Source organism: Parasteatoda tepidariorum, chromosome 3 (assembly GCF_043381705.1).
Source record: "Parasteatoda tepidariorum isolate YZ-2023 chromosome 3, CAS_Ptep_4.0, whole genome shotgun sequence".
NCBI lineage: Eukaryota > Metazoa > Arthropoda > Arachnida > Araneae > Theridiidae > Parasteatoda > Parasteatoda tepidariorum.
The window spans coordinates 80671416-80696857 of NC_092206.1; the positions used below are offsets into that span (position 1 = coordinate 80671416).

At 29.3% G+C, this 25442-nt stretch overlaps 1 protein-coding gene across 1 annotated transcript; it reads left to right on the forward strand.

Moving 5' to 3' along the window:
- The first annotated feature begins 1878 nt into the window (after positions 1 to 1878).
- On the forward strand, positions 1879 to 14570 carry LOC139425278 (uncharacterized). The gene is made up of 3 exons (XM_071179247.1): positions 1879 to 1936; positions 12325 to 12537; positions 14152 to 14570. The coding sequence occupies exons 1-3, from the start codon at positions 1879 to 1881 to the stop codon at positions 14568 to 14570; spliced, it is 690 nt and encodes a 229-aa protein (XP_071035348.1).
- Positions 14571 to 25442: the final 10872 nt, after the last annotated feature.

Here is a 25442-nt window from a genome sequence, read left to right on the forward strand (position 1 = left end):
ATATGAATTTTTCCGTTTTTTTAATTTTTGATGTAAACATTATTTATGTGATATGCAAAAAATAGCGAAACTGTGCCACCGTTAAAAATATTAATATTTTTTTATTTATCAAAATATTACTTCTAATTAAAAATGATCAATGAAGTAATAAAAGCTTTTAATACGATATTTTGCATCTTAAAATTTATTTGATATAAGTAAAATATTTAAACAAAATATAGTGACTTAATTACTTCTTAGAATTTCAAAATAAGTAAAAACTCAAATTGGAAATGTTAACCTCTGTTAGTCTCTATTAATTATGTGACATTATATTTTCATACTTATAGAAAAATTTGAGGAGATTTAACAATTTAAAATCATTTTACGTATTTCCTAATCACTCGTATTCATTTTCTAATAGATTGTAGACAGGCGATGTATTTAGAAACTGTTCTGTAAACTTATATAATTTACTTGTTTGCTATGAAAAGCTTCGTTTTTTGTAATATTGTTACTGCAATTTTTTTGTTTCTCCGTTCTCAATTGTTACTCTCTATAAAATAGTTTTAAAAAATCCTTTAAGACTGTCACAATAATGAAGTTGCAGTCGATTGCGAATCACTTGTGGTGGTGAACCAGTTACTCATGAATTCTTTTGTGCTTATTGTGTTAGAAATTATGACTAGAATTGCAATAATCCCGTTATGCTAATAAGTCCCACTATGCCAGTGACTCCAAATGCTGCTTTCTGAGTTCAGAAAATAGTAATACCAGAATTCAAGCGATTTACTTTTATTCATTTTGTAGTAGTCCTATAGTAGTCCCTGTGGACATGAAGTTTTAAGAAAATCTTTCCTTTCACAGCCCGTTGTATGCCATGAGAAACTTGGAGGATGCACAATTTCATTACCAACTGGATAATCATTACAATGCAATTAACATTGAGTTTTTTTATCACCTTCATTTCCCTAACTAGTTGGTATCCTACTCAGAGAACAAAAAAAGCTTCGTCAAAACTACCAGAGTTACCTACTATTTTATGGGAAAACAGAAAGAACGGTATTTTTTGCCTAACCGCTTCGGTAATTATTTTGGAAAATTTGACAATAAATTGTTGTTTTATAATGTTTGTTAAAATTTGGTAATTTTGTCATTCTACCTTAGAGCATGGCATAAAACCATTTAAAATAAAGTCAGCGGCGCGACAGCCCACTGTGGGCCAAAGCCTACTGTGCCCATCTCAGTTTTCTTGACATTCGGCTATGTGGTGCAGGAGAAGATGTTCCGGTCAGGTGGTCAGCCGAACTCGGAACCCCTAGTGTTTAGTTCCCAAGCATGCTTGGTACTCATTTATCGACCCACTGAGTCAACATTGCCCGGCCTAAGGATCGAACCAGGGACCTGTGGTACGACAGCGCGAAGCGCTACCGCTCAGCCACCGGGCGTCATAACACCATTTATTAGGATAAATTTACTTTTCAGTTTTGTATTTTCACTAAATGTGTGGTTACAGGAATAATAATTTTGAAAACCAGAATTTCCAGAATTATATTATATGTACGGAACATTTACTGAATAAATGATTTAAGTACCGTATAGCTTTGTTTTCTACCCTAATTATGTTTTTTTTTCCACCAAAAAATGTCTTTACTATACAGTACGGTAATTTCACCAAAACTTTTTTCTCTATGTATTGATCTGAAACTGCTTAAGCTTCAATCTGCCTCCAGGATCGAAACCCAATCTAGATACTAAACTTAATAATGGCATCTTAGTGTCATAAACACTTTGCCATCGCTGCTTTTACAATTCACTGAATACACAAATTAACTTTGAATTAGAGATGCTTGTCACTGATCATTTGAGCACTTAAAAACCTGTGAGGGCTAAAACACGATGAAACCTCTTGGGAGCGAAAACTCTCCTATCTACAGTAAAATGGTCCTTGATGGAGGTTGGTAATTCTCAGAGGTTACCTGTGCTGACTTTAAAACTGTTCTCGAAGGTACATGATTTTTCGCAACCAATTTTTATTTTTAGTCAGTGTCAATTTTTTAATCCGGAAATGTCACTTCTGTTTCATCATGAAAAGACAGATCAATAAAAAAAAATTAGCGCCTATAAAAACGATCCCAATTATGTGTGCAAACAAATTTACCAATTATGACTGATAAAGCTATCTCATATAAATAAACATTTATGTTTTTGTTTAAGTTTGCATTTAATTTTACATCATAAAAATTAGTTAGCTTCAAAGATAAGAAGAGGTTTGTTTGTTTTTTTCTAAAATAACGTTTTTTTGTAATTTAACTTTCAACTCAAGAAGTAAATCATTGATACCTTATTTAGTGCACTCTGACTTAAACATGATGCTGTATCGTCAAGAACTCTCTAAATAAGAGTCTCACGTAAATATTCAGAATACATTTTAATCTACTTATTTGTTTTGTTAAATTGTTTGCTTTTATAAAGTTTCATGTGTGTCCTTATTTGACCTTTTCCACATTTGTTTTATATGTTTGCCCAGTCACCGGGAGAGGTTTTAATGGTCTCTCCTAAAGGTTTTCTTCAATACAACGTCTACGGAAAATATTCCGTGCCTCCCATTAGTGGTCGCAAATAGACGGGGTCACTACAAAGAGGTGGTCTTTCCTGGTGGTTTCACTACATAAGAATTCACTCAGGAGCATCAAAAGAAAGTTAAAATCATTTAAAAACAATTTATACAGTAAAATTGTTATAATGCACTGTTGCATAAGACCAAAGAAGCTGTCGATATTATAAATAATTAAATTTTTGTAATAATAATTTTTTAAGTATTTGTCTCCTTGCGTTTATTTTAAAATACGTTATCCTTAGAGCTTACTTGTATAAAAGGCTAAACATGAATTAAAGAAACTAAAGAAACGTGGTTATTTCTTCCACCTCCTCAGTTACTGTTTACCTATGAAAAAAAGTAATGAAAGAATCGTAGAAGTGCTCTATAGGTTCAGTAAGGATCTATTTTCCACTTGGCGACGGTAAATGATTGCCAACTCTGCCCTTTATAGACTACGTGATAGATAAATAAATACGCCCTGGAAAAGTTAATTGCTTTCTCTATCTTTCTTTGACCACCAAGAAAGCAATATAGAGTGAATAAGGAAGCAGACATTGGGAATAATTCTCGCTAGATTAGTGCTGTTTTCAAATGTCATTTATTTACTGAGTAAAATACCTGCATTGAAAGGTGCTTCTTTGAAATAAAGTCTAATATAATATACTTGATTAAATGATTTTTTGCGAGTTAAGTTATATTTTATGCATAAGCACATCTTATACAAACAAATAATCACATTTCCGCAGGAGTTAATTTGTGACAATCTAGCAAAACTTAAGTTTAAATTGCTTTCATATAAAAATTTTGTTAATTTCAAAAATTTGGCAATTCATCCTTTTTCAACAGGTCATTCTCACAGGTAATGATTTCTCAGCTTTATCAGTAATCACAAATTTTTAGTAATTTTTATATTTTTGTTTTCATGTAGATGCAACTAATTTCCTGTTTGTGAATCAAACAAATTTTTTATTTGTAAATTCAACCATTTTTTAGTTGACGATGCAAATAGTTTTGTATTTGTGGATCAAACTAATTCATAATTTGTTGATACAACCAATTTTTTATTTGTAGATGCAACAGATTTTCTATTTCTGGATCCAATCAATTCTTAATTTGTAGATTCATTTAAGCTTTTAATTATAGATTCAGAATATTTCCAGTTTTCTTATCTAAATAATTCTTAATTTGTAGATTCAACAGATTTATTAATTGTTGATGGAAGTAATTTTCTATTTCTGGAGCCAACTTATTCTTAATTTTTTGGTGCAGCCAATTTTTTTTATTGTAGATGTAACAAGTTCTCTATTTGAGGGCCCAAGAGATTCTTAATACTTAGATTCTACCAATTGTTTGATTGTAGAAGCAAATAATTTTCTATTTCTGCACCCAACTTATTCTTAATTTGTAGATTCAACCAATTTTTTGTTTAAAGATTTGATTTAAAGATCTATACGAATACAATACTCTTATTCACGCACAGATGGCAGCGCCATAAACTGCTAAGATATCTCTAATGTCCAGGTTTGTTTTTACTATTTTGAAACTATACTGGGTGTAAATGGTTAGAAAACCGTATAATTTTGTATTCATGGTTTTTTCAAGATTCTAGTTGTAAACTGTTTCAAAACCTTAAAAGTGAAACATGTCCTTTACCGTTATTTTTACTGGTTAATTGGATGGACAGACTGCTGAAAGATATTTTACCATAATTTTTGAATAAAACTTCTAGCAGTGCAAAGTAGCAAGAATATTAAAATATATGTGCTGTATACATAATGATAATAAAGATTACATTTTAAAACACCAATTTATAAATTCATTATCTCTTTCTTTTTTCAAACAAACTTTTAAATGCTTTTTTACACTTTTAACTTTTCAGCTAGATTCGTGACGATTTTTTATTAAAAGATAGAAAACATTCAAAAGCTGCTATTTTTTTGTATGGAGCTTCAAGAAAAAGAGAACATCAACGAGAATATTTTCTTACCTGTCAGGGAAAGTCTCTTGAGAATTAATGATCTCTTTCTTTTGGATAGTAAGACTTGGTTTTTCTCTTCATGTTTTGGCAACACTCCAGTGATTTCAAGAGATGACGTTAATAAAAAAAACCCTACTCTTTGTCAATAAATCGGATATTACTCATGTTTTACACATATAAAAAGAGTCCTTTGACTGGGTAACTTTAGGCAGTTATTAAAAATTTAGTGTATATTTCAGATGTTGTACTATGCGACAAAAATATTTCTAAAAAATATACCACCCTGAATAACTTTTGTTCTAATGATCGGATCTTCACGTTCTGGGATTTAATCTTAATGGTTCAAAGGGGTGACCCGAATATACTAATTAATTAGTGCAGACAATATTTTAAGCTATGTAATCAGATACAAAAATGTACTTTCTTGCGATAAGCATAAATTTTTTCAATGGATTCGGATTTCTAATCCCGAAATATATGGGTAGCCGCTATTCGCGACAGATGGTCCCCATAGTTTGGTCAGGTGAGCCAATAAGAAATTTTAATAAATATTTATTGTTTTTTTTATTATTTTATTTAATAATAGACGAAGAAATTTTGGATTGTAAAATGCACAATTTTTTAAAATAATTTTAAACTTGGTAATTTTCCATTATGAAATGCAAAGAAAATTTGAACGAAAATGGTAAAATAGTTCCTGAGCAAATAAATTTAAAAAAATTTAGATACTTAAAAAATCAATTTATCAAGCAGAATTCGACCAATTTAGCTCAACTTTTGTATTTTGAGATGTAAAAATACGTTTTTTAAAATGTAAGGAATTGAATACCCTCTAATTCACTTACTTTTTAATCAATAAATATATCAAGATTATGTTTTTTTTTTTGAAAAAAATTATTTAAATTTTTTTTTATTTAATTGCGCTAATGTATATATGCATATCATAACCCCTCATAGTAAAAGTATTATAAACAAATATTTTTACTGGGATATTGTAAGAATTGTAAAAATATTTTACTATTTTTACTATAGCCTAGTGCTTAAAAAATCGGAAGCCGGTCAGAAGGTGCTGAGGTTCAATGCGCAACTCCGCTATCGATTACATACGCCATACGTTCTCGTAAAAGTCTTCGGAATTGAAAGTCCTATGGATGGTCGCTGAGCAGTACCCTGATTACAAGCACCTACAGAGAATTTCCTACAGCTTCAATTCTTTGTATAAAATGATGTTGTGCAGTGACTACAAATAAAAAAATATATATATAGTCCTCAAATTTGTCTACATTGAGAATCTAAAAGACGTACTTTTACCTTTTGCAGTGATCTCTTTTCGAACGAAGGGAGCAGCCTTCTGACTTCCTTCGCAAAAGAAAAATGGCTGGTGAGCTTGACTTGTCCAAGTGTTATTAAGAACGACAGAATATTTAAACTGAAAAGTATTTTTATTACTGCTCAAATATTTTAACTGAAGTAAGTTCCAAAGTGTTCGAATTCTGATACAGCACTATAAGTATTTTTGAACATATACTTTCTTTATTTTTGAAATCAACTTTACGTAAAAATTATGTTTTAGAAAGACATTTTTATTCTTAACAAATGCTAGTCATTGACTATTCTAGCTCTCCAGTACTTCTTAACAATACAGTCAAAGTCTTTTAGTGCAGAACACGTGTCCAAATGCACAGCAGTTATGGCTTGTCAGGAGTTACATAAAAGACAATCTGATGAGGTAGTCAGCTTGAGGCGAAATAAATGAGAACGTAGACAATCATGCCTGGTCAAAAGGTAAACATGGCTACCGCAGTAGCACGGGGTGAATCTGGAACACTATGAGTTCCACAGAGCACGAGGACTTATCTGTAGCAGCGTGAGATGCCAAACAATGGAATATTTAGAATGACATTCAAATTTTAATTTTTTCTTTCCTTTTATTTTCAATTTCGTCAAAAAACTTAGCACGTTACAAAGCTGAAAAGAATTGCACGTAGTTATATAAAAGGTGATGTTAAAATCTTAGTAAATTGGTCTTATAACAGTTTTTTTTCCATGATATTATAAACAGCATCAAATATACATCAGCGCTAACAAATTTAGTGCAATAAATTTACATACATTTTTTTCCAATTTGAGAACGTTACACTAAATAATCATTCAACTTCCAAAAATATTGTAGTAGTGCTTTGTATTATCCAGTTGTAGTATTTAAAGTCATAGAATAAATAACTGTGTATGTCCTATAAATTACTACGTATAAAAAAATAAACAGTAAAAATGAAAGTTTTGCTTTATATAAATTTATTATCGATGCACTTAACCATTTTATCTGCTTTAAAGAAATATTAAGAGTTTCTCAATTCTAAAACTTTATATCCACTTTCATTTTGTAACCATTATTGAATAGCCGATCCAATTTTTCGGACTTGCGACTGCCGGTCATCAACTCCGTGGCCTTGTATTTTTCAACCCAATCCAGAAGACAATGGAACTATTGGATCAAGTATAGAATTTGCCATCGTGAAGGTCTTTTTGAGGGAACTAACTCGCATATCCGTTGAAAACAGAGGAAAACAACGATAACCTCTAAAGGTTAGCCTCACGGCAAGAGGACTTTAACCTATGATCAGTCAACCACTGACTATATTTTACGTTAACACTGAGGTCAGTGCAAGCCCAGTGCGGAATTCGAATGGACCAGTCACCGCTGGGATCCGTACCCGATTCACCTCGTTGGAAAGTTGAGTGCTCTATTCCCTGACCCACCACGATTCATCTACTTTTACTAACAACCTTAATTATATTTGTTAATATTTTATCTTTTCCCATTCCCCGTTATATATTTAAATTACGTATTTTATATATTTAATCTATATAGTTTATTAAACCCGAACTGCCCCTCAGGGTTATCCTCCAGGGATCATGAGTAAATATACACTTAGAAAAAAAAGGTTACCGAAAAGAATGGTAACGCTATTTCTGGTAAAAAAAGAAAAAAAATCTATATATATATATATATAATCATTCACTTTGTAATTTTTCCTTTCATATGGTAACGGTTAAGCCGAAATTCGGCTTTTCAAAATTATAATTCTTATTATATAATATAGTTAGTAAAAAATACCAAGATGAAACGTAAATTTAATCGAAAGAATGTTTTTCATGTCTTTCTCGTGCGTAGTACGAGATGCAGCTCAGTATCATTAAAACTACTAATTTAATCATACATATCAAATTTTATCGTATACTATAAAACCATATTTTATTGTTAATTTTACCTAAGTCATTTGCAAATGCTTCAATTAAAATTGTCTATTTCTTTGTTGTTTCCAAAGAAAAAGAAGCAAGGTAAAGTCTACCATATTCTAGTAGTTTTAAACATGCTCTATTTCTCGATGTGAAAACCTAAATATCATAAATCAGCATATTAAATAAAAATTGATTTCCTGTCTACGTAAGCTTATTAGCTAATCATAGTGTTCCATGTGTACTACTTAAAATGATAATTTCAGAATCCGAATAAATATAAAGACAAAATGTATATACTTTGCCGGGTCCACGCTAAGGACTTCAAATTCTTAGCCAGTAAATTAGCCAAATATCAAATGTATTCGCCAAATGCAAATCTTAAGAATTTTTTATGATTAATTTCTTTCCCGTGGAAAGCAATTTTACGATATATTAATTCAGGCTTATATTCTTCGGACTCAATTCTAATTGGTTTCGGGGGCATCTACCGAAAATTACTGTAATCAAATAGAAAATGCTGATTTGTTTAGAAAAATTCATTTTGATCAAATTTTAGCTTCTTTGCAGTAGAAAAAATCCATCTCCGATACAAAACACAATTCTTTCGCCAAATTTACGATACTTTCGGATTTGGCGAGGTGGCAAGTACTTAGCGGGCCCTTCTTTGGGTGCTCCAAATTTACATTAAGCTAGGGAAAAAACTCATCTATGGATATTTGACAAACCACATTGCAAGGAAATATGCAGGTGTTGCAAGACAATAAACATGAGCACCTTCCAATTTAAATATTCACTTGTGACCACAAATAGATTTACTTTTTAATCTTAATTTTCGATGAGATCTTAATTTAATACTATATATTAAATGCTGTTTTTTTAAGAAACACCTATATGCCAGAAAAAAATTAAAAACAATACAACTGGTGTTTATATATGAGTTACAATTGAGTTTAAAATTAATGTCTTATTTGTTAATTTTATAAAATGACATTCCCACGCTTGTGTAAATAGCTACGCTGAGTTTGATTAATGTTTACAAAAAGTGCTTCAGGGGGTTAAAAAGCTAATTATATTTCGCAACTTTTTCCTGAAAAAAAGTTACTGAAATAATGAAGTAACTTCTTCCGATTTTCTGGTTTTCCTCATCATTTCACGGAGCAGCGCACCTGTTCTATAAACTCTCATTTTTTCTCCTGAAACCGCAATGCATGGTGATCGATTCTAGGACTCGTAAACTTGGATGAGGCACTGTTGCTTGTTGTCATGGCAACAGCTATTCCCTCGCATCAATAGCACGCACGCATTTTTAGCATTCCCTCATTGTAAGCTGGAGCTAAGTGGAATTTGTCAATTTTGAAATGATAGCTGTTTATATAAAAGGAATTCATCCTGCGCAGGCATCAAATATCTAAAGAAGGATCCCAAATTTACATATAGTTTTGTATTGATAAATTTCGTCAACTTAATTCCATTTCTCTTGGAGTATTTAAACCTATCAATTTCAAGAGTGTCTTTAACGAGACAGTTTATTATATATCATTAAAACTGAGGGAAAAATCTGACATAAAAACTATTTTTAAATATTTAAAAAATTTTTTTGATTATTTACTGAATTATTATTCTATCTTGGAATAGCATTACATCAATGATGGTGTAACTTATATCAATTTTGGTAAACTTTACATAAATAATGTTGCAAAGTAAAAAGCACTTTCCATGTATGTTTATTAGTAATTTTACGTTATTTCGTAAACTTGCAACTTTAAAATAGTAGAAGATAATATTTTGAATAGAAGTTATGTTATTTGTTTTTAAGAAATGGTGATTCAAATATAACTAAAATGAACTACTGCTGTTTAAACTAATGCTAATTAATATTTCTATGCACTTAAGATAAACGTAACTCCGGAAATGGGGATTAATTTGTTTCTTTCCAGTGGCAATGATAATTATACTATTTCATTTGAAAATTAAGTTACTCATGAATTCAAAAGGGGCATGTTACACTTCAATGGCTTAAAACATTAAGTACAAACATGAGATCACGAGGTTGCGTGTGGTTTAATTGGTTGTTCTTTCTAATCGTTGAATAAAAGTGACAAAGTATTTGAATAAATTTTTCAGACTTGAATGTGCTTAAAATTGTTATCCTTTCTATTCATTCAAACAACCTCGCAAAATACAGATGATTGAAACATGGGTATATTATGCATGATATTTATTTCCTAACTTAAATATGATAATAATATAATGATTTTTTAATTAATTTTATTTGAATAATATAATGATTTCTTAATTAATTTAATTTAAATAATATAATGATTTTTAATTAGTTTAATTTAAATATTATACTGATTTTTTAATTAATTTAATTTGAATATTACAATGATTTTTCAAAACTAAATTAACAAACATAAATGAAAATTATTGCCTTTATCATTTTGAAATGCACACTTTTCTACAAAATTTAAAAGTGCAATGTTTATAAAATAAAATAACGATGCGACATAAGTAGAAAGTAACAATCATGAGTACCTCATGTAGATATTAAGAAACTAATTTAAATACAATTGTAACATATTGTGTGGGAATTTAAACCTCTCAAATTTGTTTCAGTTGCAAGTAGAAAATATCTAAACTGAAACTAAACTCAGCGGCACGAAAGACCATGGAGAGCCAAGGCCTACGCAGAAGACCCAGTGCTTAGTTCCCAAGCATGCTTGGTACTCATTTATCGACCCACTGAAGGGATGAAAGGCTCAGTCAACCTTGCCCGGCCCGAGGATCGAACCAGGGACCTGTGGCAGGACAGAGCGAAGCGCTACCGCTCAGCCACCGGGCGTCATTATGGTAATATTTGTAATTCATTTAGAAAATATCTTTGTGATAATATTTGTAAATGGGATACGTTTGCTGGATCGAAAATAAGTGTTTTGAAACAAAAATAATTAGGATTACATTTTGATGAATGCTCTTTTTTTTTTCTTGAAAAGCCCGTTATATTTTTTCATAAAAGAAACCATCGATAATTATTTAAATATTGTATGCTTTAATTGTTTTGATAACGTTGGAATCATGGATTTCCAGTTTAAGTAAATGCTGAACTGTTTTGGAATAAATATAAAACAACTGTTTAAACAAGATATACTATTTCGCTTAAATAAGAAATATTATTATATAATATTATTCTATTATATTATAGATATAAAATGTAATGAAAAAATCAGATGAAGATGCATCATTAAGAAAAATTAACAATACTATCAAAACCCTACATATTATTTAACACATTAAATTATCTTAATATTGTAAAACTTTTAATGTGATCATGAAAATTAATTTGTAATTTTAATGAAGATGAATAAATAATAAAATTTAAATGAAGTTTAATAAACGAAAGTGCATGGTTTATGTCAAAAATCTTAACATTAATTTAAACATAAGAAGCGATTATAATCTAAAAAATATTCATTAAGAACATGGAAGATAATAGTATATAAAACGAGTGAAAATGCTTAATCTAATAAAGTATATTAAATGATCTTAATACTATTATACTTTTTTTTAAACGACGACAGTTAATATATAATTTGAATATAGATGATTATTAAATATACTTAAAAATTTGTATATATATAAGCCATGACACTCATTTAAGCATAGCAAATTATCTCTATAATATTTAATATTATTTTTTAGCATGATCATGAAAAATAACAAATAAGTCGAATAGAAATGCTTAATCACGAAAAGTACATTAAGTGAAAATAGTCGACGATGATGATAGACTATTATAGTTAATACATAATTTCAATAAAGATGAATATTAAATAACTCGACACTAGTGCCTAAAAGCGAGACACTCATTTAAACATAACAAATTATCTCTTTATTATTTAATATTAAATTTTTATTATGACCCCAGGGAGGATAGTAAATAAGACAAATGGAAATGCTCAACCAAAAATGTGAATTAAATAATCTTAATATTATTAAACTTTTCTTTAAAACCATGTGATAGTTGGTACATAGTTTCAATGAAGATGGCTATTTAATATAAGTGTGCATTTGCATCTAAGCCAACACTAAGCACTTATTCAACCATAATAAATTATCTCTGTAATATTATTAAAATTTTATTAAAATCGTGTAAGTTCATAAATAAGTCAAATAGAATTGATTAATTTAGAAAAATACATTAAATGATCGTAATATTATTAAAGTTTTACAACGATAGTTATATAATTTCAATGAAGATTATTAAATAAAATTGGGCAAATGGGAATAAAACCCTGACACTCATTTAAGCATAAAAAATGTTCTACAGTTTAATCTCACTCATGCACCGGTCTAAGAAACCAAGGGAAAAAGTGGGAAAGCGAAAAAGGTGCATAAGTGAAAATCCCATTCATGGTTCTAAACCTCAACATAAATTGCAATGAGAGCGTGAATAAAATAATTTCTGAAGATTAAATGCAAACATTTAAAACGGTTTGGTATTAACCATAACTATTTTCAACAGAGAGAGGCCTGCGTCAAGGGGAATCCCTCGCCTGTCTAATCTTTAATCTAGCTCTGGAGAAATGTATCAGAGATAGGGGATTTGATCGAAAAGGCACCCTTTGGAATAGATCAGTTCAAGTACTGGCATATGCCGATGACATCGATGTCATAGGAAGGTCAGAGAGAGAGGTGAGAGAGGNGCCACAGGGCGTCATTATGGTAATATTTGTAAGTGAGATACGTTTGCTGGATCGAAAATAAGTGTTTTGGAACAAAAATAATTAGGATTACGTTTTGATGTATGTTCTTTTTTTTTTCTTGAAAAGCCCGTTATATTTTTTTCATTAAGAAAAACCATCTATAATTATTTAAATATTGTATGATTTAATTGTTTTGATAATGTTGGAATCATTGATTTCCAGTTTAAGTAAATGCTGAACTGCTTTGGAATAAATATAAAACAACTGTTTAAGCAAGATATACTATTTCGCTTAAATAAGAAATATTATTATATAATATTATTCTATTATATTATAGATATAAAATTTAATGAAAAAATCAGATGAAGATGCACAATTAAGAAAAATTAACAATACTATCAAAACCCTACATATTATTTAACACATTAAATGATCTTAATATGGTAAAACTTTTAATATGATCATGAAAAGTAATTTGTAATTTTAATGAAGATGAATAAATAATGAAATTTAAATGAAGCTTAATAAACGAAAGTGCATGGTTTATGTCAAAAATCTTTACATTAATTTAAACAAAAGAAGCGATAATAATCTAAAAAATATTCAGTAAGAACAAGGAAGATAATATATAAAACGAGTGAAAATGTTTAATCTAATAAAGTATATTAAATGATCTTAGCACTATTATACTTTTTTTAAACGACGTCAGTTAATATATAATTTGAATATGGATGATTATTAAATATACTTAAAAATTTGTGCTTTAAAGCCATGACACTCATTTAAGCATATAGCAAATGATCTCTATAACATTTAATATTATTTTTCAGCATGACCATGAAAAATAACAAATAAGTCGAATGGAAATGCTTAATCACGAAGAGTACAAAGTGAAAATAGTCGACGATGATGATAGACTATTAAAGTTAATACATAATTTCAATAAAGATGATTATTAAATAACTCGACACTAGTGCCTAAAAGCGAGGCATTCATTTAAACATAGCGAAATATCTCTTTATTATTAAATATTGAATTTTTATTATGACCCCAAGGAGGATAGAAAATAAGACAAATGGAAATGCTCCACCAAAAATGTGAATTAAATAATCTTAATATTATTAAACTTTTCATTAAGACCATGTGATATTTGGTACATAGTTTCAATGAAGATGGTTATGTAATATAAGTGTGCATTAGCATCTAAGCCTCTGGCACTTATTTAATCATAATAAATTATCTCTGTAATATTATTAAAATTTTATTAAAACTGTGTAAGTTCATAAATAAGTCAAATAGAATCGCTTAATGTAGAAAAATACATTAAATGATCGTAATATTATAAAACTTTTACATCGATAGTTATATAATTTCAATGAAGATTATTAAATAAAGTTGGGCAAATGGGAATAAAACCCTAACACTCATTTAAGCATAAAAATGCTTTGCAGTATAATCTCACTCATGCACCGGTCTAAGAAACCAAAGGAAGAAGTGGCTAAGTGAAAGAGGCACATAAGTGAAAATCCCAGTCATGGTTCTAAACCTCAACATAAATTGAAATGAGAGCGTGAATAAAATAATTTCTGAAGATTAAATGCAAACATTTAAAACGGTTTGGTATTAACCATAACTATTTTCAACAGAGAGAGGCCTGCGTCAAGGGGAATCCCTCGCCTGTCTAATCTTTAATCTAGCTCTGGAGAAATGTATCAGAGATAGGGGATTTGATCGAAAAGGCACCCTTTGGAATAGATCAGTTCAAGTACTGGCATATGCCGATGACATCGATGTCATAGGAAGGTCAGAGAGAGCAGTGAGAGAGAACTTTCTGGCTCTTGAAACTTCTGCCACAATTATGGGCCTTACCATCAACGAAGATAAAACTAAATTTATGAAATCTCCAGCCACAACTGTAAATCATGATCCTTCATTCATAAATGGTTACACCTTTGAAAAGGTTAATGAATTCCAATACTTTGGAACAATGATCAATGACCAAAACAGCATAAAAACAGAAGTAGACAACCGAATAACAATGCAAACAAGTGTTTCCTTGGACTAAGAAAGCAAATGGCAAACCTAATGATCAAGCCTAATCAGTCGAAAAACCAAAATTAAAATTTATAACACTCTTATTCTACCTGTATTGCTCTATGCAAGTGAAATATGGACACTAAACGCAGACACTCAGCGTACTCTTGGTGTTTTTGAAAGGAAAATCCTCAGAAATATTTTTGGCCCAGTACGGGAAAGAGGCTGTTGGCGAGTCAAATACAACTTTGAATTATATAGACTCTATGGACAGCCACAGATAGTGCAGGTCATCCGAAGCAATAGATTAAGATGGCTTGGCCATATCTGGAGAGGTCCAGAAAACAATGCAGTACGAATAGCCACCTTTAAAAATCTTTCTGAATCTTGACCTCCAACTAGATGGCTCGATGACACTACTAAAGATCTCAAAGTAATAAAGATTAACAACTGGAAAAAAGTCACCATGGATAGGAGGAGTTGGAGGCTACGCGTGGTTGAGGCAGCCAAGGCCTGTAAGGGGCTGTCGTGCTGAAGAAGAAGAAGATTAACCATAACTATACAAAGAAAAAAAACTGTAGCATACCTAATATTTTTTCTTTTTTTTTTGCAAAATAGTCCATAAAAGATGTCTATTTTAGCTTTTGCCGATGCAAAAACAGATTTTTCAAGTTCATGCAAATAAGAAAAGGGAGTTTAACTAGCTGAATTAAACTGCAAATAGTCGCGGATTGCGGCTAAGCCCGGCTAAGGTACGTTTTTGGATGATTTCGAGAAACTTTTTAATCATCTTCGTTATGTCTAAAACTAATTAATAGTAAATTCGCTAATATAGTCCTTTCCCGAAAACTAAAATTTTATTGGTGGATGGGAAGAAACTGTGTCTGTAAATTTTTAAAGCAAGTGTAAAGAAAGTCTTTGATGTCATAACATACTGCACAATAGGTTGTTTGATTACTATGGTCACTAAACAAACCACCTTTTATTTACCAAAGATGTCTATCTGATTGTAAGCAAGTGACCACGGTCACTTTCATCTTTCGTACTCTCGGTGTACTCTTACTAAAAAAACAGCATGGGGGTAAAATTAGCAGCTGAGCTTCAGCAAAAGTAAATGAATGATAATTATCATTTATTGCCTAAAAATTGAGTTCCGTTTGATAACCGTCGTATAAATAAAAAAAGCCCATGAAAGAGGTAGTTCATAAGTGAGAGACCGTTATAGATACAGATTAATTTATTAAGTAATAATTTGTTGAATGTGGCCAAATTCAAAAATATAAATATAATGAAAAGAAGTCCCTTACAGGAATCAAAATAATCATTCTCCTAACTTCGAGAGCTTTCTGTTAAGATTGATATTCAACGGTTGGGAACTGAGAGGCGAAAAAGATCCCTCAGTCCTTCACCAATAATTAGAAATTGAAAAGTAAAAATTTTTTTTTCAAAACTGACAGTTAAGGTTAGGGAAGAGATCCAAGGTTGGCGATTTATCGAAAGATAATATAGCCAAGAATAAAGCCAACCCCTATAATCAACATTAAATTTTAAAATAATTTAGCGAAAGCAAATCGCCAAAAAGACTGCGAGAATAGTATAACCATGTAACTGAAACATTTTTGTGGTAAGAAATAAAGAAAAAAGAGAGTTACAAATAGATTTTTATTTTCAATTTTGTCATGAGAGTGAATTAATGAGTCATACATTAGTTATATTGACTAAGTTATATTGACTATTACGAAAAAAAAAAACATTTTATATTGGCTTTTTATAAATTGAATTAAAAATTAAATAATCGATTTATCTGAATTAAAATTCGGTTATAAAAGATTAAAAATAATAAGTTTAAGAAATTTTTTAAAGCTATGAAATATGTAACACCAATTGTAGAATCACAATATTCATTATTAAATTCTTATTGAGATCATGGAAAATGACCAATAAGACAAATAGAAATGCTAAATCAAGAAAAGTGAACAATAGCAAATCATGACACACATTAAATATATTTAATGAAATTAATTGTAGTAAAATTTATATCATATAGATAAATCCGAGGAAAAGACTGGATCACAAAAAGTTAACATTCATATCGAATAATGATGCTTCTCTGCGTGTAGTTTTATTTTAAATAGATTTGGTTCAGCGCAGCATTTAAATTTTCAATTCCTAATTTAAATCGCTTTATTAAAAATATTAAGCGGAGCTTAATTTCCTTTAATGGATCCAAATAGGTTTATGAAGATAATTATAAGCTTGAATTTATTCGTAACTACACCTTAACTTCTCTTTTGAATTACTCACTAAATGAGATTATTTCTTTTCTTTCATTTGTTTTCAAGCTAAATCACATCTTAAACAAACAATTCCGAATATAGGAGCAAGATTTTTTGGCTAAATATCTCTCGAGAGAGCCATAAAGGAGAGTTATTTTCAAACTTTCGTATGGAAGCAATTAAGAACTGAAAGAGAAAATGATCCCAGGTTTAGTTTGCCCCCACTAATTAAACTTGATCATCAGAACGCTTTGGAGAGTTAACGAAATTCTCTTTTTTTCATTCTTAACAAACAAATTCATTTAAGGAATAGTTAATTGGAATATGACTTTGCATCGTTATTTCCTATATTTTTATGATAAAACTAATTAATATCGTGTAAGAATATAAAAAAAATATAAATTCATGAGGACATGTGCAATAATACACTACGTCCGAAAAGTTTGAACAGAAGCAAAAATAAATTTAGCAACAAAAGGACATTTTTGCGTGATGCAATGAAAAAGAAGATAAATAAAATGAGGAAAATTAATATTTATTAGCCTTAATTAACATTTGATTTTTTCAAAATGTAAAATTTATTGTTTCAGAATCATGTTTCCATAGAAACTTTCGAAAGTTTTCAATTGCATTACTGATAAAAGTTCAGTAATGACAAGATTTTTGAATAATGACTAGATTTAATAAAACTCTATTTAGTCGCGACACCATTTGTTATGACATTAACTTTTTATTACAAATGTATTCTTTCTTTTTTTTAAATTCAACCTGAATTTTTCTTTAAAAAAACATATTACAAAAAATAATTGTACAGGAGTTAAAAAAAACCAAGTCAATACGCTCAAAAATATTTGGTACACGAAGACCGAAACAACTAGAATTTTTGTTTAATACGGAAACAAACAAACAAAAAACTCTATTGAGGATTTTCTTGCCTTTGTATTCGCAATATACCTAAGATTGGAATGTTTTAAAAATGGTGATATTCACTTAGAAAACTCAATAAATGCTTAGCCATAATATCTTCCCTTGAACCATATATTGAGTAAAAGTATGGACAAAACTGCCATGATATAGTAAAATTCAGTGTACTTCAAGCTCAAAGGGAAAACCAAAAATCGCAATTATCTTTGCCGAAGTGATTGGGTACCTGCTTTTGATAAAATCAATAAAATATGGTTTACCTTGCTGTGAGGTATTAAATGTGGTAAAGAATGGTATAAGAATCATTTACATACTGTAATATAGTCTATTACAGTAATATAATACTATTAATATATTGTAATATAGTCTAAGAAAGAATAATTTCCATGGTTGAACTTTACATCGTATTAAGGTTGCAGCAAGCTTGAACAATGTGGTTCAGCAACTACCTGAAAAGCTTACAAGTCCTGAATGTAATCACTTTAATTTTTTAAACTCTTGCTTTTTTTTAAATTGAATACTAATATTACAAGTCTTATCATGTACATCTTTAGAAAAATTACACAGGCAACATATAAACAGAAATCAAAGTAACCAAAAAAAAATTCAATGAAACAAAAATGCTGACGACACAAACCTTCTAAATGTTTGCTTGCATTAAACATTAAATATTATAATCAAAAGTATAGCACTAGCTAAAACCAAAAAGAAGAAATAAAAACATAGATAAACTTAACACAGACGTTTAAAAGATGTACAAGATAGGATGATAAATCTTGATTTGTACATCTTTATCAAAACAACGCAGATAATGTATAGACAGAAATAAAAATAACCAAGAATATTTAATAAAAATAGAACAAAAATAACCCAATTTATTACATAGATTAAAGGCGCGTATCAAAACTGTCGAAAGACACGAACGTTCTAAATGTTTGCTTCCATTAAATATTAAATATTAGAAATGAAAGTCCAGCACAACTCAAAAGCAAAACAAAAAATTTATAAACTTAACACCAACATTTATAACACTTAGAATATGAGTTTATTCCTTGTCTTTTGGTCCATCGTGATGTATCTCAACTCGTATGAAAACTATTGAAATACATGTACACCATATATGTTTGCTTCCATCAAAAATAGAATACCACGTTCTCATTTCCGGAAGTTTCCGTTTTCTTTGAAGCGAAATATATTTTCTGAACGTAGAACTTGAAAGCGATAAATGTCAAACTGAATTTAATTTTTTAGTTTTCTTTTCCTTAAAGAAATTGAATGTTCTACTTTTAAATTAGGTTTGTTACAAGGAAATATGAGCTTTGGTCCGAAAAATAGAAGTATAAAAAAGGAGACAAGAAAAATAAATTAGTTTCTATCTCGTTTCAGCCACTCTGCGACTTTGTATTATTGGAAAAACAGCAGAAATACCAACGAAATAATGTCCCTTTTTCTAGGAAAGAATCACTATCTCTCTTTTTTACAAATTCCAGAAAAGAACAGAAAATATTGAATCGAAAAGGAGGTTGCTTCTAACAATGCAAAACTCGAATGTCAACCAAAAAATTGATAGAATAAAAACATGAAAAATTTCTTGAAAAACATGAAAAATTCTATAACAGATAAAACTCAGCATAGAAAGCGCGTAACAAAAAATCAAATACGAAAGAAACTTTTTCACTAAGTAGTAATTTTTTTCTGAGCCGAAAAGAAAAGACTGGATGTAATATGTATTGAATAAAACTGTTAAAAAATATTTGTTTCTCAGATTAAAACTATGGTGTTCTCAAATGACTGTTGTTAGAGTATATTTTTAGAACTGATCTAAAAAATGAATCCGAAAATGTATGCAGATTTGGAGTTAGAAGATAATATCTCAGCGAGAAAAAAATGGGAACGATAGCATGAGTAGCCTAAATCACAGTAAAGTAAGGTTGATTTAAAAACATAATATTTCTGCGATTAAACAGGATATGATTTTTTCAGACCATCCCTTCTTTTTGATTCGTCTAGTGTAAATAACGTTTTGGCATTTTCACTATTAAATATACTTTACAACTCATAATTTGCTATATTTTTACTCAATATTTGATAGTTAATAATATTTCTGCTATAGAACAGGATATGATATGACTGGGGGTTACAGATCATCCAGCATAGTATATGTAGTATTTAAAAAAGTTTAGTAACTCGTTAGCTTATGGCATCCAAAAATTAGTTAAATCGATTTAAATACATTTTAAAATATCAACTATCAAATTAAAAATCACTCTCACTTTGTGAATATGAGCTACACTGAGGAAAAAAGAATGATCGAACCTAACAGAATATGAGAAAAGAAATTATCATATTTGACTCTATGGGAATACCAAAATTCTTGGTAATTTTCACAGAACCACTTCGGTCATAATTTTGGTAAAATTAACAATAAAATATGGTTATATAATAAGTGATTAAATTTAGTAAGTGGTAAAATTTTATAAAATCCATCCTTTTATGGCAATACCTTAGAGCATGTCATGAAAACAATTTATTTGGTTAAATTTACTTTTCACGTTTATATTTTTGACAAAATGTGTGGTATCAAAGACTATAATTTTGAATACCAGTAAACTGCTACCATGAGAAGAAAAAGATTACGAATTGAATGATTTATATACCGTATATTTTTTTCGCATAAAATACCGCACGTTATAAAATACGGTATATTTTACACCGTACTACTACACCGTATTACTGAAACCACAATTCTGTATTTATTCTGTATTATTCCAAAATTATAGTTTTATTACTAGAAATTACAGTACGGTAGTTTTACCAGAATTGATTCATCTTGTACCTTATTAAAACTAAAAAATAAATGAATTTGAGGCCGTATATTGCTTTTTAAGGGCATAGAAAGCTTTTAAACAAATAAAAAAATTATGTTCCATGATGATTGTGATAATTTATAAATTAAATGCACATTACTTTCTAATAACAAAATTAACTTCAACTAACAAAATTAAAAACACTTCTTGATGAAAAATTGGGATTTCGTCCTTTAAAAAGAACATTCTATGTATCTTTTATCGATTCAGATAACTTTTTTTCAAAGAGACTTTGAAACAAGATGCTTCTTTATGTACACTTTGCTTTAATTGCTTTTAAAAGCTTTTAAAAGTATAAATTTTCATAATAAACATTGAAAATAGTTGACGTGTTTTAACCAAGATAGCTATAAACATTCTTTCAAAAGATTCTATTTTAAGATGCTTAAACTAATAATTAATGCTAGAAAAATCTGTTTTGTTTTTTGATCAAGTGACACGTTCTAACTATTAAATATTCGAAATACAAAGTTCTCTCATATTTTTATATGAATTATGAATGTATTTAAAAAAAGCAAAACTTTAAAGCTGAACAGTCTCAAGTTTTTGAGAAACAGTAAAACTTGGAGTTGAAATTTTTTTTTTTAGCATTTCCTATTTATACGATTTAAATACACGCTGTGCTTAATATTTATATAATGCACATTCTAAAAAATTCCTGATCAAACTACGATGAAATGTACTGACATTCAAAGTGCCGATACTTTTTACAATAAATTTTACTTTTATTGGAACATGTTATGGATTAAAAATTCTTATTTTTGAAAGAATAATAACAACAAAATGACTAAATCACTCTAATTAATTTGCTAAATATCACTGTACATATTTCTCAAAATATCAGGATATAATATTTTATCGTTAAATGGATTTTACGACAAAATGGATTTTACGGAAGATGCACCTGGTAATTTACACCGTAATTTGATCCGGAATTTTTTATAGTATATATAGCAATTCGCAAGTTTCTTCTTTTGGCAAGTTTCCTCTTAGCTGTTTTTTTCTTCATAATTTTTATTTCCATACCTTTAAAAACTATTGCAGAAAAATGAAAATAAAATTTTTTTAAACGTTTCAATTCTTCGCATAAATTAATCTTTTTTAATTAATAATGTTTCCAAAACTGAAAATTCCCCAATCCAAATATGCTTAATATGTTCACTAATTTTAAAGTTTAAAAGTCTGAATGCTTAATCTGTTCTCCTATCTTAATGCTTAAAAAATTTCAAATTGCTTTTCGAGGTGATATTTCGAAGATACTGATTTAAAGTAGTTCTTTTATGTGCATCATTTATATTCAGCACTATTGCAGAAAAGTTTATATAAGTAACTGTTAGTCTCAAGTGCAATTTTTATTTTTTGCTTTTTGAATTGAATCTTTAAAAGAATATAATTAATTTTCTCTTATCGTCATGATCTTCCACTATCTAAAATGAATAAAAAACTGGAAAAAACACTTTATCGTCATTATTTTTCCTACGTGTTATGCATGCGGTATAATTGCATGTTAAAAATATATTTACAAGAGAAAAGCACTTTAAGGTTCCATCTAATATTTAAAAACAACTCAAATTCTCAGCATACAATAAATATCCAAGACATTTAAAAGTCTTATAGATAAATGGTAAATTATTTTCTCAATTTATTGAATGTATTCCGTAGTTCATTATCCTAATGGCAATTTCCAAACAAAGTTTTCCATTTACTTTAAACAAATGCAACCGACACATTCTATTATTGTTTTGAAACTAAAAATCGAGCTATAAAAGCAGATCGTGATATAAATAACACATTAAACTACATTTCCAGAAAATTTATTTGCTTCAGTTGTTAAAAAGCCACAGACATATATTTACGGTTGAAATCATTTGCAGCATTAAAGTGCTTAGATTTTTAAATGCCCCATTTCATTTTCAACAAATATTTCGCGGATTAGTTCTAAGAAATAAATCCATTTCCATTATGAAGTCTTTGAACATTTATTATATTTCCCAAAATGGTATTTAGAAAACACTTTTATTTTCCGTTGATAAAAAACCATTGATGAAATGTTGATCTGGGAAATGCAATCGTTTTCTTATTTTGCTTTTTTCTATAATGTGTTACTTTTGGCAAAATAATTTTTCTTGTGATTGATTTTACTATTGAAAATTGAAATAGTGATAACATAAATGGAAAATGAATAAATGCGTTACAAAAAATATACCAATAATATCCACACCCTCAGAAGTAAAATTCTCACTTTTGATAATACATCCATCCTTAAGTTGTAATTCATTCATTTTGAGAATCATTTCGTCATGAAATGACGGGATTAGTGACGAAACGTGAGCACTCAAATGCTTGACGAAAATATTTTCTCAACTCGGATCCTCATTGCAGTGAATTATTTGATATTGTGAAGTAAAGGCTCTATGATAGAAATTAGAATGAATAAATAGGCCGACTGGCATGTATGGTGATCATGGAGGTGACCACACACCAGGAAAATCCCGGGTCCGAGTCCCGCTTCGGGCATGAATGAAATTTATCTCTCTGTTTCGTCATTCTTTAAGGCGTTGTTGAGTTGACGTTGATCTACCATATATCGTTAGTTTGACGAAATTATTGCTCGAAGCATATGCCAGGAAACAGTTCCCTCAAACACGAAGGAAGTCTCTTGATATTTGAGTATCTATTTCTTACAGTACAGCGGTGAAATCTTGGAAAAGCGTTTCTACCTGGAATCGTTAAAATGGAACCGGGAAACAAAAGTTAACAATGATATTTCAAACAAACTGCTTGCTTGTTTAAATCACATATGGATAGATATTTTATTTGTCTTCTAATCAAAATTTCTGATTCCTATTTTTTAAATTTCTTCATAATTTGAGCGGAATTAATACAGGGAGCTCCAATAACGCATCCTATAGTAAATATTGTTGCAAATAAATCTTGAAATAGATTATTATTTTGACTTAAGACGATTGTGCTGGAAAATAAATTTATCGAAAGAGAAAAAAAATAGAACCATTCGGAATCCAATAATTTTGAACTTTACCGGATCACCCTATTTAATCTGCCGATTAGCTAGGGTTAGCCGATTGACTATAATACGAGCATTAGAACTACTATAGAGTATTTGAATGTTATGTACAATTCCGAAGCAAAGTATATGTTTCCTCGAAAACTCATAATCTTTCAACAGTCACATTACTTATCTAATCGGCATATTAACTAGGGTGATCCGTTTAAGTTCAAAATCAAGAGTTTTTCGCACTTCACCTGGATAATGTGCACAATAACGGCTTCCGTATACTTAAATTTCAAAACAGCTTGTCTCTCTTTTTCTGTGAACAAATTTATTGATTGCGTGATATATTTATTGACTTCATTCCTTAAAAAAATATTTTTGAATAAAAAATATAAATCTTTTAAAAAATAACATTAGTTTTTTTAATTGTAATAATATATTTAAACCATTTGATGTATTTTAGTTTCATGGTTACTGAAGAGGGATTCTATCAACTAATGTGTTGATTGCTTGATTGCAGCAACTTGATTTTTTTTAAATGGAGAGAAAGATAAATAAATAGCATTTTGTTAATTTAAGCTTACAGACACGCAGTTCCTGCAAATGTTTTATTTTTATTAATGAGTGTCTAGTATTTAATGTGCTGATTAACTAGTTAGTTTGCAGATCACGTAGGTAGTTTAAGAAACGAAGCAATTTTTGACACTTTAGCGGATCATCTGTGTTATTCAGCACATTAGCTAGATAATATGTAGAATAACAATAATAAAAATATATTAAAAAGCGTTATGTTACTTTAAGCATACGGAAACCCTGCTGTTGTTCCAACAGCAAAGTTTCAGCCATATATTTTTTTAATTAATGACTAGGTAAGGTGTTGATTAATTAGTTATTTTGCAGATTACTTAGGTAATTTCAGAATCAAAGCAAATTTTTGCACTTTAATGGATCATCTTTGTTATTCTACATATTAGCTAGATAATAAGCAGATTAACAATAATAAAAATATGAATAAAAAGCATTATGAATATCATTATATTAATTTAAGCGTACAAAACGTTGCTGTTGTTCCAGAAGGCAATGTGATGATTAACTAGGTAATGTGATGTGTAACTAGCAGGCAATGTGATAATTAAGTCCCGCATTTTGATGACATTTGCATTTTTTGCATTTTTGGACATTTTTTGTCCTTTAGATCACTTTTTTAGATTTATAGGGCATTTTTCTTTAAATTGTTTGGCTTATTTTGCATTTTAAATCATTTTTAAATTTTTTGTTAATTTTTTCCAATTTTTATTATTTTTTTATCATTTTTTATTATTACACTGGCTTCCAAACAATGCAGAAAATCTCTAGGATATTAACAGGTGAAGCAACAACTTTTCAAATTGAAGAAGAATTGTCAATAAGTGAGACAGTCTTTTTCAAGTACGCACCAATAACATTAGTAGACGTTGAAAGAAGCTTCTCCAGGTATAAAAATTTACTTTCAGGCAAGAGACGCTCATTTACATTTCAAAATACCAAAAATCACTTAATAATCCAATGTAATTCTGATATTTAGTAATATTATGAGACGGAAGTTGTTATATTCATTTAAGTTTCTATACAAAATGAAAATGTTTTGGAGTCAATATATTTTCCTTTTTTTTGTTGTTATTTTTGGATATAAAACATATTTGTCAAACTTTAATGAACGTAGAACAAGTATTGCATTGCTTTATATTTTTTGAAACGACTCATAATAATTTTAAAGAGTAAAACATTGTTTTAGTTCAATATTTTTACTTCTATTTAAGTCATGTCATAAGGCATTTTTAGCG